This window comes from Schistocerca gregaria, chromosome 7, assembly GCF_023897955.1.
Source record: "Schistocerca gregaria isolate iqSchGreg1 chromosome 7, iqSchGreg1.2, whole genome shotgun sequence".
NCBI lineage: Eukaryota > Metazoa > Arthropoda > Insecta > Orthoptera > Acrididae > Schistocerca > Schistocerca gregaria.
Genome location: NC_064926.1, coordinates 104,963,553 through 104,978,463, shown reverse-complemented (window position 1 = coordinate 104,978,463; position 14,911 = coordinate 104,963,553). Strand labels below are relative to the sequence as shown.

General features: G+C 36.6%; 1 protein-coding gene across 1 annotated transcript in view; it reads left to right on the top strand.

The window, feature by feature from the left end:
- Positions 1-14,911, top strand: part of LOC126282309 (serine/arginine repetitive matrix protein 1-like) — a 1,097,707-nt gene that overhangs the window by 1,068,944 nt on the left and 13,852 nt on the right. The window contains exons 7-9 of the mRNA XM_049981964.1: positions 5,517-5,620; positions 11,746-11,952; positions 12,769-12,898. Of these exons, the coding sequence (XP_049837921.1) occupies positions 5,517-5,620; positions 11,746-11,952; positions 12,769-12,898 (441 nt within the window). The remainder of the gene's footprint in view (positions 1-5,516; positions 5,621-11,745; positions 11,953-12,768; positions 12,899-14,911) is intronic.

Below are 14,911 nucleotides of genomic sequence, written 5' to 3'. Positions count from 1 at the left end.
AGCAAAGGCACTTGACCAAGGTAAAAATAGTCTGGCGTACGGGTATCGATAAGTTTATGTCATAAGATAAAAATTTGTACTTTTATTTATTCGCCATTTTAAGCATTCAAATGAACACACCATTTGCCAGTAAATTGAAGGCTGAAATATTATATGCAACCAATTGTCCATAGAAAATAGAAAACATAGTACACACACGATATCTAAAATTATCGTGGAAAAATTGGTCGTCTAATATTATTTTCTTTGATTTGACTTGTTCTGTATTACTTGTTCATGTAGCCTACAGAGCCAATTAAAAAGTCAAATATAATCGAAACCGTACATCTTACATTAGTTGTATGCATTCTTTCACAGAAATTATAGCATCGCTATATTTAACTTAATAGCTTTTGTATACGTTGGATCTAAACAGGCTGGTAATTCAGTTCTTTCGTTCGTTTTACATGCATTTTTTTCATGATTCCCTATGGAGATGCGTATTCACGACTTGTCATGGAGACAATAGGCTTAATTACCTGGTCTAGTATGTTGTTCCAGTACAACTTAATGGGTGCCTGTTCACTTCATAAATTGCCAGAACAATTGAGAGTTGTATTTCACATATCATAAAACATGGGAACAAAACGAAACCTTTCACCGGTTATTTACAGTGGTAGCCATATCATACTCAAACTGATCTGCCGACGGCTTTGGCAGATTACGTGTAAAATGAAACCGAGATACTGAGTTTTCAGAACACTCTGAATTTGAACAGTAAGTTAGAGACTTAGCAGTGCTCGAAAAGAAAACAACTTCTTGTTCCTGTTGTACAGGCACAGGCCAGCATCTCTGAACTGCCGTTGTGTATAGCACTATAGCGACACATTTCTCTGTTACGAATACGTATCAGGTGAGTTAGATTTTTAATGCCTTCTAATCTTCCACAGATAAAATATCTAGTATAAATAAAAAAAATGACGGTAGTGCCAAATCATTACTTGGAGTACTAAATTTGTACCGTATCTTACAGCCGTTCCATAATTAAAACATGTATTGTATGTACCTTATGTGTTTATTTTTCTGTATCTAAGAAAAGAATCACCTTTAGAGCTGTCTCTAAAGGTTGAAACATACATTGGTGTGCCCTAAACGTAAAAAGAGTGTGACATGCGGGTATAGGCTACACGATAGGAAAAATGTTCGTATAAACTCATGTTGATTTACATACAGACTTAAGAACAGTAGTTTCCACCATGACAACTTACCTGGCCCGTAATAGAACATTAAAGAGTTTAAATATTGAAATGTGTATCTTCCACTACCTGTTCACCACGCGATAATTTCCTTTCTTGCATGAGACACATTTGAGGAAACAGCTAATGATGACACACTTCACAAACGTGAGTTAATATCTTAAGTCACTTGGATCCCACACACTGTAAGCTATGGTATCTTGTTCTACATGCAACAAAATAGATATATTTAAAAATAAGCTTTCTTATTTCTGATGGAACTTAGCAGTTTTCTCTCTCTCATATATATATATATATATATATATAATGCTTATATTTTGTGACATCATCAAATTATTTTCCTTATTTATGATGAAATCTTAGACATATTGTCTATAACAAGGGTCGTTCTATGTCAAGTCACCCAGGCCTTGACACCAACCATGTCAGATTTTGATGAGACTTGACACATTTAAGTTATGATTTCCGACTGCTGAAACAATGCCAAATATAAAAACTTTAAAAATTTATTTAAAAAACTATAAGAGATAGAGCAAAAATTTTACAAGTGCTTTCAGGATGATGAAAGTAATAATTGTACCCTCACAACTAAAAAAATTGTATATTAGAGAATACTCAAGATATCAGTATGAAATTTTGGAATAAGTTTGTGTATTATATCTAAATGTTAAAAAAATACCATAAAGATATATTAAAATCTTCCAAATGAAATAAAATTTACAGGTTTTTTATTTTATTTCTTTTAGCTAACAGATGTTTAGTTTTACAAAAACTGCAATATCTAGAGCCTCAGACCTGATAGAAAGCTCAAATTTGTTTTGAAACACTCTTAATTGTATAGGCTATTAGATAAAAGAAAAATTATTTTCGCTTTTTAACCTGTTTAATAGTTATCTAATTTTTAATTTTTAAAATAATATTAATTATATTTTAGAAATAAAAAGAACCAAATGACTTAGACACCGAAAATAAGTTTTTGTCTTCTTGGAGTAACAATGTACGCTTGGATTTTGTTTTGTTACTCCTGTGTTTTGAAGCAAAAAATTATTAGTGTGAAATAGTGCTTGGATAGTATTTTATTAAGTTTATTCAAACTTTCAGTAAGTACTGTTACTTAGTTTACAGAGATTCTTTTCCAATATCCTATAAAAGTAACCAGAACAGCAATCAGACTAAAAGTGAAATTAGTATGTCAGATATTCAAACCTGTAGCATAGGGTTATTTAAAAAAATCTGACTGTTTCCAAACAACCTACACACCTTCAAAACAGTTACAACCGGTATCTGAATTGAGTGAGGAAGAAAAAGATTTGATCCTGTTACAATCTGGAATTAATCTGTGTCAATTTAATAATATATGTTCACACCACAGCTACTACTTTTTAAATGTTTTTGAAAAGTATCAAACATCATGTGTAGACCCACTAAAAAAAATAAAAATAAAACACAAAAAGCTCATCAAAAAATCGTTGAGGAGAAGTGTAGGCTTGGATATTTCTAAACAAGTACTGGCAAAAAATATTAGCATAAAACCTGGACAAAAGCTTTGCTCAACATGCCGTAACTTTTGTGAGGAAAAATTAAGAGTTGAAGTCAATGAAAGTGAAACAGATGAAGTAGTCATGGTTGAATTAGAATCATTGGAATCCAGAAATGAATCCCTCATACAAACAAACATTGCTCTTGATAATTTAGGTTTAACACTGATAAAGCTTCATGGCTTGTCAGAACAAAGTAAAGGGTCTTATTTTAAACTATTTAAAAGGAAGATTAGCAGTATTGAAAAGACTGCAAAAAAGGCAGTTTCAAAAGCATTAAAATATGATGCACCAAGTTCTGATGATGAAGAAGATACAAGTGTGTTTGGGGAAACCAAAGAATTTTGATGTAATGATTTCTCTTATGAAAGAGAAGATTTCATCTGTTGGGAGGTCTAGAAAAATCCAGATTCTGGCCTTGGCTCCAGATGTCGAAATAAAGTGATGAAAGAATTTAATGTGAGTGAGTACATGGTGAGACAAGCTAGAAAGCTAAAATCTGAAAAGGGTAATTTGGAAACTCCTGGTCCAAAAAAGGTAAAACTCTCCCTGAAAAAAAACAGTAAGACTTGTAACAGATTTTTATGAAAAGGATGACTTTCCAGAGTGCTACCTGGAACAAAAGACAAAGTAAGTGTTCAAAAAAATGTGTACATGCAAAAAAGATTCATTTTGTGTAACTTGAGAGAACTCTTGTTCTTTCAAATGGGAGAATCCCGAGGTAGAAGTAGGATTTTTAAAATTTTGTTTCTTGAGACCTAAATGGTGTATCCTTGCTGGTGCTGCAGGCACACACACTGTATGCGTATGCAGTATCCACCAGAATGTTAAACTATTACTGGATGCTGTGAAAATTGAAGAATCTTATAAAGACCTAATTAAGATGCTTGTGTGCAACATGGAAAACCAAAACTGCATGCTACATCATTGCGACAGCTGTCCTGCAAATCTGCACTAACTGAGTACTTAACTGAAAAGCTAAGTGAAGATTATGATTTAGAAGAAGAAATTGTAATCAGTCAGTGGGTTAACACAGACAGGGCAGAAATGGTCAAACAGTCTTATCAGTGTTGAAGACTACATTTCTTTATTGGTTAGGTCAGGTCATTGGAAAAGCTCACCCCGCACGCGTTTACAGCAAAATCCCAATCAGCAGTCTTTAAAAGATTGAAAGAAGACCCACCACCCAAAACATCAATTATTGTAATGGATTTCAGTGAAAATTATTCCTTTGTTATACAAAATGAGATCCAAAGTTACCACTGGAATAGAGGTGGTTGTACTCTACACCCAGTTGGAGTTTTTCTAAGAAATGAGGAAAACAATGTTTTTGTTTCCAACCACTGTTTAATTAGTGATGACCAAGAACATGACACTGGTTTTGTTAACTTTGTACAAAAAGAAATTACGAAGTGGCTGTCATTTACATCATACTGACATTGATTCAGTTCACTACTTTCCAGATGGTTGTGCTGGGCAGTACAAAAATAGAAACAGTTTTAAAAATTTGACTGGACACTTGAGAGACTTTAATTTGAAGGCCCAACTCTCTCTCTCTCTCTCTCTCTCTCTCTCTCTCTCTCTCTCTCTCCCCTCCCCTCTCCCCCCCCCCCCCTCTCTCTCTCTCTCTCTCTCTCTCTCTCTCTCTCTCTCTTCTCCTCTCTCTCTCTCTCTCTCTCTCTCTCTCTCCCTCCCCCCCCTCTCCCCCCCCCCCCTCTCTCTCTCTCTCTCTCTCTCCTCTCTCTCTCTCTCTCTCTCTCTCTCTCTCTCACTCCCCCCCTCCCTCTCTCCCCCTCCCCCCCCTCCCCCCTTCCCCCCCCCTGCAACAAGTCATGGGAAGTCAATTTGTGATGATCTAGGAGAAACTAGTCTACAGCTTTCAGACGAAAAACAAATAATGACAGCAACCGATATGTACAAGTTTTGTGAAAAAAGATATTGAAAACATTCGTTTTCACTTTATTGACAAAAAAAGAAACTGATTTGCTACAGTTAAAGCTAGAAAAACGTTTTTCAGCAACCCGAACCATTCCTGGAACAAGAAGTTTTTATAACTTCAAACCACTTCCAACAAACAAGCTTGAAAATTAGGACTACAGATAGTGTAAAACCCTCCTTAGTCTTTTCTTTCCGTTCTTCTTCTTGTTGAGTTCATGTTGCACCATCCATAAATAGCTATGTGGCTGCAAATTATGATGGTAACTGGTACTTTGGACTGGTAAAAACAATATTCAATGATTGAAGAAGATGGAGAAATTCTATTTCTACATCCTTCAGGTCCAGCTGCATCATTTTATTGGCCTGAAAGAGAAGATTCTTGCATAGTGCCTTTGGAGCACATAGCTTGTGTAGTAGACGCACCTCAATCAAGTGGCACTGGAAGAATGTATTACTTCAAAAAGACTGTATCAAAAGAACTGAAAGCTCTTGGATGAAGTGGAAAAACAGTTTGAATCAGCATTAATGTTTGTTAAAAAGACAAAATTACTCAAAAAATCCAATGTTTCAAGCAATCAGTTGGGTTATACATAAGTGTCGTAAGTACACTATCTTTGTACATAATTCTAATGTAATCTACTATAATTAATTAACATGTTATAAAGCCATCATTATTTTTGTTTCGTCAAGTAGCCTATATGTTTAAGAGTAAATTAAAACAAATTTGAGCACACTAGATCGCGTGTTACTCTAGATATTGCAATTCCTTTAAAACTAAACATCTGTTGTTACCTTTTTGTTTCAGATTATTCCTGTGCTCTGGTCGGTGATATACTTCTTCAGGGTCATCTGTATATTACCAAGAACTATTTTGCATTCTATTCCAATGTGTTTGGATATGTTACAAAGGTAAGACATAGCTGGCCACATGCCTTTAGACATGTACAACATTACGTTTACCATCAAACAGTGAAGCAATTGCTGCTTTTTACATGAATGAATCTGGTGAAAGCTGACATTGTCTTTCAATTTGCTGTTTGTTATTGTTATTGCAATGGGTAAAGAGTAAGAAGCGTAATAAGATTAAATGTTATTTGATTTCAGAAAAAATTGCTATTTTGTTTTAGTCAGTTGTTGTGGTGGTGGTGGTGGTCTTCAGTTTAGAGACTGGTTTGATGCAGCTCTCCATGCTACTCTATACTGTGCAAGCTTCATCATCTCCCAATACCTACTGCAACCTACATCCTCCTGCGTCTACTTAGTGTATTCATTCTTGGTCTCCCTTTACAATTTTTTCCCTCCAATGCTAAATTGGTGTCCCTTGATGCCTCAGAACATGTCCTACCAACCGATTCCTTCTGCTAATGAAGGTGTTCCACAATTTTCTCTTCTCCTTAATGATATTCAGTACCCCACCTCATTAGTTATGTGATCTACCCATCTAATCTTCAGCATTCTTCTCTAGCACCACATTTTGAAAGATTCTATTCTATTCTATTCTATTCTTGTCGAAACTGTTTATCGTCCGTGTTTCACTTCCATACATGGTCACACTCCATACAAATACTTTCAGAAACGACTTCATGACACTTAAATCTATACTTGATGTTAACAAGTTTCTGTTCTTCAGAAATGCTTTCCTTGCCATTACCAGCCTACATTTTATATCCTCTCTACTTCGACCATCATCAGTTATTTTGCTCCCCAAATAGCAAAACTCATTTATTACTTTAAGTGCCTTATTTCATACTCTAATACCATCAGCATCACCTGATTGAATTTGACTACATTCCATTATCCTCATTTTGCTTTTGTTGACGTTCATCTTATTTCCTCCTTTCAAGACATGTCCATTCCGTACAGCTGCTCTTCAAGGTCCTTTGCTGTTTCTGACAGAATTACAATTTCATCCGTGAACCTCAAAGTTTTTATTTGTTCTCCATGGATTTTAATTCCTATTCCGAATTTTTCTTATGTTTCCTTTACTGCTTGCTCAATATACAGACTGAATAACACTGGGGATAGGCTACAAACCCTGTCTCACTACCCTTCCCAACCACTGCTTCCCTTTCATGCCCCTCAACTCTTATAACTGCCATCAGGTTTCTGTACAAATTGTAAATAGCCTTTCGCTCCCTGTATTTTACCCTCTGCCACCTTCAGAATTTGAAAGAGAGTATTCCAGTCAACATTGTCAAAACTTTCTCCAAGTCTACAAATGCTAGAAACGTAGGTTTGCCTTTCCTTAATCTATTATCTAAGGTAAGTCGTAGGGTCAGTATTGCCTCACGTATTCCAACATTTCTATGGCATCCAAACTGATCTTCTCCGAGATCTGCTTCTACCAATTTTACCATTTGTCTGTAAAGCATCCGTGTTAGTATTTTGCAACTGTGGCTTATTAAACTGATAGTTCGGTGATTTTCACATCTGTCAACACCTGCTTTCTTTGAGATTGTAATTATTGTTTTCTTCTTGAAGTCTGAGGGTATTTTGGCTGTATCATGCATCTTGCTCACTAGATGGTAGAGTTTTGTCATGACTGGCTCTCCCAAGGCCATCAGTAGTTCTAATGGAATGTTGTCTACTCCCGGGGTGTGGTTTCGACTCAGGTCTTTCATTGCTCTGTCAAACTCTTCACGCAGTATCATATCTCCCATTTCATCTACATCTACATCCTCTTCCATTTCCATAATATTGTACTCAAGTACATCACCCTTGTGCAGACCCTCTGTATACTCTTTTCACCTTTCTGCTTTCTTTTCTTTGCTCTGAACTGGGTTTCTGTCTGAGCTCTTTATAGTCATACATGCGGTTCTCTTTTCTCCAAAGGTCTCTTTAATTTTCCTGTAGGCAGTATCTATTTTACCCCTAGAGATATATGCCTGTACATCCTTTCATTTGTCCTCTAGCCATCCCTGCTGAGCCAATTTACACTTCCTGTTGATCTCATTTTTGAGACGTTTGTATTCCTTTCTGCCTGCTTCATTTACTCCAATTTTATATTTTCTCCTTTCATCAGTTAAATTCAATACTTCTTCTGTTACCCAAGTATTTATGCTAGCCCTTGTCTTTACACCTACTCGATCCTCTGCTGCCTTCACTATTTAATCTCTCAAAGCTATCCATTCTTTTTCTACTGTATGTCTTTCCCCTGTTCTTGTCAATCGTTCCCCAATGCTCTCCCTGAAACACTGTACAACCTCTGGTTCTTTCAGTTTATCCAGGTCTTATCTTCTTAAATTCTCACCTTTTTGCAGCTTCTTCAGTTTTAACCTACAGTTCATAACCAATAGATTGTGGGCAGAGTCCACATCTACCCCTGGAAATGTCTTAGATTTTAAAACCTGTCTCCTAAATCTCTGTCTTACTATTATATAATCTGAAACCTTCCAGTGTCTTCAGGCCTCTACCATGTATACGATCTTCTTTCATGTTTCTTGAATGAAGTGTTAACTATGATTAAGTTATACTTTGTGCAAAATTCTACCAGACACCTTCCTCTTTCATTCCTTATCCCCATTCCATATTCACCTACTACTTTTTCTTCTCTTCCTTTTCCTATTTTCAAATTCCAGCCACCCATGACAATTAAATTTTAGTCTTCCTTCACTGTCTGAATAATTTCTTTCATCTCGTCATACATTTCATCAATCTATTCTTCATCTGCAGAGCTAGTTGGCATATGAACTTGTACTACTGTGGTAGGGGTGGGCTTCGTATTTATCTTGGCCACAATAATGTGTTCACTATGCTGTTTGTAGTAGCTTACCTGCATTCCTATTTTTTTTAATTCATTATTAAACCTGCTCCTGCATTACCCCTATTTGATTTTGTATTTATAACACTGTATTCACCCCTTTTAAAATGTTCTAACCTACCTGCCCGATTAAGGAGTCTGACATTCCATGCTCCGATGTGTAGAACACCAGTTTCCTTTCTCATGAAAACGACGTCCTCCTGAGTAGTCCCCGTCCAGAGATCCGAATGGGGACTATTTTACCTCTGGGATATTTTACACAAGGGGACGCCATCATCATTTAACCATAGAGTATAGCTGCATGTCCTCGGGGAAAAATTATGGCTGTAGTTTCCCCTTGCTTTCAGCCGTTCATAGTACCAGCACAGAAAGGCTGGTTTGGTTAGTGTTACAGGGCCAGATCAGTCAATCATCCAGACTGTTGCCCCTGGCCTCTCAACAGATACCCCTCTGTTGTGGTTGCACCTACGGTACGGCTATCTGTATCACTGAGGCACGCAAGCCTCCTCATCAGTGGCAAGGTCCATGGTTCATTATCAATATAAAAGAAAAAAGGTGATTGCTGTACACGAATTGGCATGAACATAATTTCAACTGCGTTAGTAATAACTAAGCATTATACTGTTTCAAGAGGAAAAACTTACATAAAATATCTACGAATAAAAATTTTCATTTGGCCATCTGGTGCAGATATGTATGTTCATCCAGAATCCATGAGGCACACACTAGTGGTGTGTTACACTGTGCAATATGCAGCATTGGTAGATCACAGATTTTGTAATTTATAATTCTGGACTACACTGCTTTACAGAACTACACAACACGACACAGCACCACACCACACCACACTACATAACACTACAGTACTTGGTATGACCTGGACTTCTCATCTGTGTGGATGGTCAGCCCCCGTGAGCCGAGGTGAAACTCAGAATTCACAGGGGCTGCTCTGCTGTGCCACCCAAGGTTTAGATATTGGGAGATGGGTGTAATCATCTCCAAGGCTACTTCCAGAAGGTTGTTGTAGGTAGATGTTCTGTTGTGGTGAGTCTCATTATTGTGATGTATGGCCTCTTCTTGGTTCTCTCTCAGCCATGTAGGCTTGCAGCTTACAAGTTGAATATTCTTACTAAAACACCTATTCAAATTAATAGCTACAGCCCATCATTCAAAAGTGCTGTTTGATCTGTAATATCAGTCCCATCTGGGATAAACATGCTGCGTTTTAATGTTGTGTCACCTAACATTTATTCCACAAGTCGTGACAACTTCCAAATTGAATTAAATGCAGTCAAACAATGGCTACCCTCCTGCAATGGGGGGGGGGGGGGGGGTGTAGTATCTTCTTTACTCTATTCTTAACCTGCCTCTCAAATCCACAGTAAATTGTGCAGAATTCCATGTTTAGGAAAAGTCACTCTGAGTGTAGGCAGAAAGCTTAAGTCCAGGGACTTTAAAACCCAACTTTATGTGCACAACACTGTTGGACACATTTTGCCAATGGTTGAAACAGCAAATCAGCATTGGGAAAGAGTGGAATATGCAAAATCACTTGTAATTGTGTCAGATTCTATGTAAGTCAATATGGAAGAGCAGTATGCGCCCACTTGAAGATGGAAACGTAGAAACAGACTCCACTTTTGCCAACCACCTGCTTAAAGGCAGCCACATTTACAAAGTGCAACATGAGATCTTACACCACATGAATAAAGAGAGGAAGGTGAACTACCTTGAGGTTACTGGAAATTAATAAACAATGTCCATTTGCCCACTTTGCTTGGTACTGAATGACCTGATGGAGTTCCATTACTCTCCACTTCTAACATCATTTACTACTCATAATTCTATTTCGGATATTTTCTGGGTTACCCACTTACTCACATTCCTGTTTCTTCTTTTATTATTACTTTAATTTCATTAGTGTATCTTATCTGTTTGTAATGTAAGACCTGTTAAAAGCAAGACTATTTTGTTTGGCCACTCACTTGGAATATCTCGCAAAAGTTTATTATTTTCTTTTCAGACGATTGTTGGTATAGTTTTAAGCTAAATAATCGTGTATCACACTGTCCCTGAAATAATATCTGTCATTTTAGCCCTAAATCAAACATTTGCAGTTGTTATCTTTGGAAAGCAAGATACTCTGTGGATCCACTTGTTTAAAATATTTGATTCTAAAATTTCATGGCTACACACACTTATCTTTGTACCTAATGATGGTACAATATATACCTAATGATGTCATAATAGCCAAAAAATGGTTTGTAAAGTAAATACTGTAATAAATATTTTGTAGAATACTACACCAGTGTCCTGTGTATTTTCATTCATAATGAAATCTGGTTGTTGGAGACATAAACGTACTACATTTCATTGTAGAGATTTCACAGAATATACATGTACTCAGGTCAGTTAGTAGTGATATTATAGTGAAACTATCAGGGAAGTATTAAACACAGTCATTATGTTGCAAGAACTAAAGAATTACCAGGTAGTAACACCCAACTGTGAAACATACTGATGAACTAGCCACTAGACATCATTGTCACATGGTTTCTATTACATGTCAGTTAAAAATGCCAATTACAAAGAAATCTGATGAGTAATGAAAGAACAAATACACCTCATCTTGTAAGAGATATGTCCTATGGAATGGTGGAATGTGGCTAATAGAGTGAGGAGTCTCAAAACAAGGGGTGTCCCCAGATTAGCATGTGTTAATTGGGCAGATTCCAGTGTGTGCTGTAGCAACAGTGGAATTTAGTAAAAGAAGAGTATGTTGAACTCTCCTCCCCGCTCGACAGAAAAATTAACTCCGTTAGCAGGAGAACGGCCATAAAAAAAAAAAAACCAACTTACAGAAATCCTTGCCCATAAATGAATATTGTGGCAAGAGCAGGTGACAGACTATTAATTATATTTACAGTGTCTTCGCAATGGTCAGTAATAGCTTTTGAGACACTTTAGGGAACATAGTGTATATTTATGTCTGGATATTTCATTCAGCAATATGCCAACCAGCTTCAACATCTTGTCATGTGAAAACAAAATGATTTGTTCACAATTGATACCATTCTTATTGATATAACTGTAATGCTAATTTTGGAGCATAGGCACTATTTTAAAAATGACAGAAATCTTTAATCTTTGCTTGCAGATTTCTGTTCTTCCAGCTTAAGAGACATAATCACTTCGCGCAACAAATAACTTTGCCAATCAGCAATGTGCAGTCACATGAACATGTAAACCACGATTTCTTTTCTTTTTATTTTAGTTGCTCATTCCCACAGTATCAGTAACGAAGATCAGTAAAGAGAAGACCGCATACATTATACCAAATGCTGTTGGCGTTTCCACTGCAGAAGGAAAGCACGTGTTTGGCTCTCTGCTGTCACGAGATTCCACCCATCGACTAATGACGCAAGTTTGGAAAGCAGCTCAGCAGCCTGACCCCCAGGGAAACTTGCTTCCTATTGAACAGGTAAACAGTAAGGACTAGTTTTCTTTACTTAGTCTATTTCAGGTTTTAAGTATTAAATTCATTTTTCTGCACCTCCATGAATATACAGAATTTCATGATTTGGTCATGATCATGAGTCAACGATGATATCAATATCAAGTAAGGCATTGTGTGTATGCAGACACTGATTATTCATCAAAAGTGATAGCTCTAGTGTTTTCAAGTAAAAATGTCCTAAATCCATATTTGGTTTGAACCCACAGTGCTTTACTAAGTGTGATTCTAATAGAAGTAGATTGCTCTTGCCAGCCTCCAACCTGAGAACTGATCTATTAAGCCAGTGACTTAAACTCCTATAAAAATTTTAAGACCCTTGGGGGTTCCAATTGCAGGCTACTGAATTTGTACTTAACCATAAAATCACTAAGTCAAATATGAATTTACATTTTGTATTTTGTGCCATCTTTCATTTCGTATGTTGTTGAAAGTAAAACATAGACTTCATAAGATGTGACTGCAGCTTGTCACATAAATACATATTTTTCTGCAGACATAGTCAAGCATCTGGAGGGTGTTGTATGTATTGTGGTGATATTGTAGAATGAGAAATCTACAAACAACTCCTCTTATCTAATCATCAGTGCCATTAATATTTTATAACTCATGTGCAATATAGTCACAATAGTATAACTGAATTTAATATGTTGTAAACTGAATGTTATCTCAAACAGCTTATGTATATTTTTTTTTCTGTATTCCTTACACATTCCCTCAGAACACTTACTGCACCTTATAAACAATTTTTGTATTCAAACATAAGATTTTTTTTCCCCAAAGGTTATGAAAGATGAGGTGGATTCAGCAAGTGGAGATGTTAAAGATGACGATGATTCATCTGTTTCTGGCAGTGATAGATCTTGTGCTCCATCATCTCTTGAATGCAACACAAACATAAATCAGCCAGAAGGTAGGTGTTTAACCACAACTTCAATTTAGAAAGCTGTTAGCATGCTTTAAGGCCAAACAGCATAAATTATTGTTTGTTGTGTTTAAAATATCCCAAGTAAACAATTTAATCAAATACTTATATGATGTAAATAGAGGCAGCTTCTCTGCCTCGACAGCTGCTGCTAAGACATTACTAATACTAATACTGATGCCGAGGAGGAGGAGGAGGAGGAGGAGGAGGACATCAAAAAATAAACGACAGTTTGCACAACCACTCCCTTTTAACAGAGGTATCCACCTGAAAACAACATGAAGATGTCCACTTACAATTATATTTGCAGTCATCTTGCAAGAAACATTGCAGTCTTTCCAAACAAACGAGAGTAAAAAAAATTGAAACAGTTCAGTTCACTAGACGGATGCCACAAAGAAGAAGAAACTATGCTTTAACATTAACTATTCATCTGCATCTATACAATGCAAACCACTGTGAGGTGTGTGGCAGAGAGTAGGTCCCATTGTTACTAGTTACTAGGGTTTTTTTCTGTTCCGTTCATGTATGGAGTGCAGAAAGAATGACTGTTCGAATGCCTCTATGTGTGCAGTGACTAGAATAATCTTATTTTCATGATCCCTTTATGATTGATACATATGGTGTTGTAGTATACTCCTAGAATCATAATTTAAAGCTGGTTCTTGAAACTTTGTTAGTGGACTTTCTCAGGATAGTTTATGTCCATCTTCAAGAGTCTTCCAGTTCAGTTTCTTCAATATCTCCCTGGCACTCTTTCATGGCTCAAACAAACTTGTGACCATTCCTGCTGCCCTTCTCTATATACATTCAATATCCTCTATTGATACTGTCTGGTATGGGTCCCACACATTTGAGCAATATTCTAGAACCGGTTGCACATGTGATTTGTAGACCGACTGCATTTCCCCAGTATCCTACCAATAAACTAAAGTCTACAATCTACTTTACCCACAACTTAACCTAAGTCATTGTTCCACTTCATATCCCTACAAAATGTTACACCCAAATGGTGGTATGAATTGGCAGATTCCAACAGTGACTCTTTGATATTATAGTTGTAGGCTACTACGTTTTTTTGTTTTTTGTTTTGTGAAGTGCACAGTTTTACATTTCTGAACATTTAGAGCAAGTTGCCACTCTGTGGCTCATGTTGAAATCTTATCGAGAACTGACTGAATATTTATGCAGCTTCTCTCAGATAGTACTTCATTATAGATAACTACATTAACTTAAAAAAGCCTGATTTTACTATTAATATTATCTGCAAGGTCATTAATATAAAACATGAACCATGTTGACAATAAGCATAGGTGCAGTACTGAGTCAAATACTTTTCAGAAATCAAGAAATACTGCATCTACCTGGTTGTCTTGATCCAAAGCTTTCAATATGTCACATGAGAAAACTGCGAGTTGGGTTTCACATGATTGATTTTTATGAAATCCATGCTGATTAGCATTGAGGAGGTCATTCTGTACAAGATAATCATTATGTTTGCACTCAGTATATGTTCTGAGATTCTCAAAGAACTCGATAACAAGGATATTGGACGGTAGTTTTATGGATCATTTCTTGTAGAGAGGTGTGACCTGTGGCTTTTTCTATGAACAGTGCACAGTTTTTGTTTGAGCAATCTACAATAGATTATAGTGAGAAGAGGGGCTAACTCGTCAGTACTCGTCTGCAAATTCGATATAGAATCTAACAGAGATTCCATCAGGTACTGAAGCTTCGTTCAATTTTAACGATTTTAGCTGTTTCTCAACATCACTGAGTGTAATACTGATTCCATTCATCTTTTCAGTGGTATGAAGCTTAAACTGGAGCAATTATCTTGGGCTTTTCATTGTAAAGAAATATTTGAAAACGGGGTTGGACGTTTCAGCTTTTGGTGTGCTACCCTCAGTTTTAGTTCCTGTCCCATTTGATAGGGACTGAACACCAGCTTTGGTGCCACTAACAGCCTTTACATATGACCAGAATTTATTTGGGTCCTGT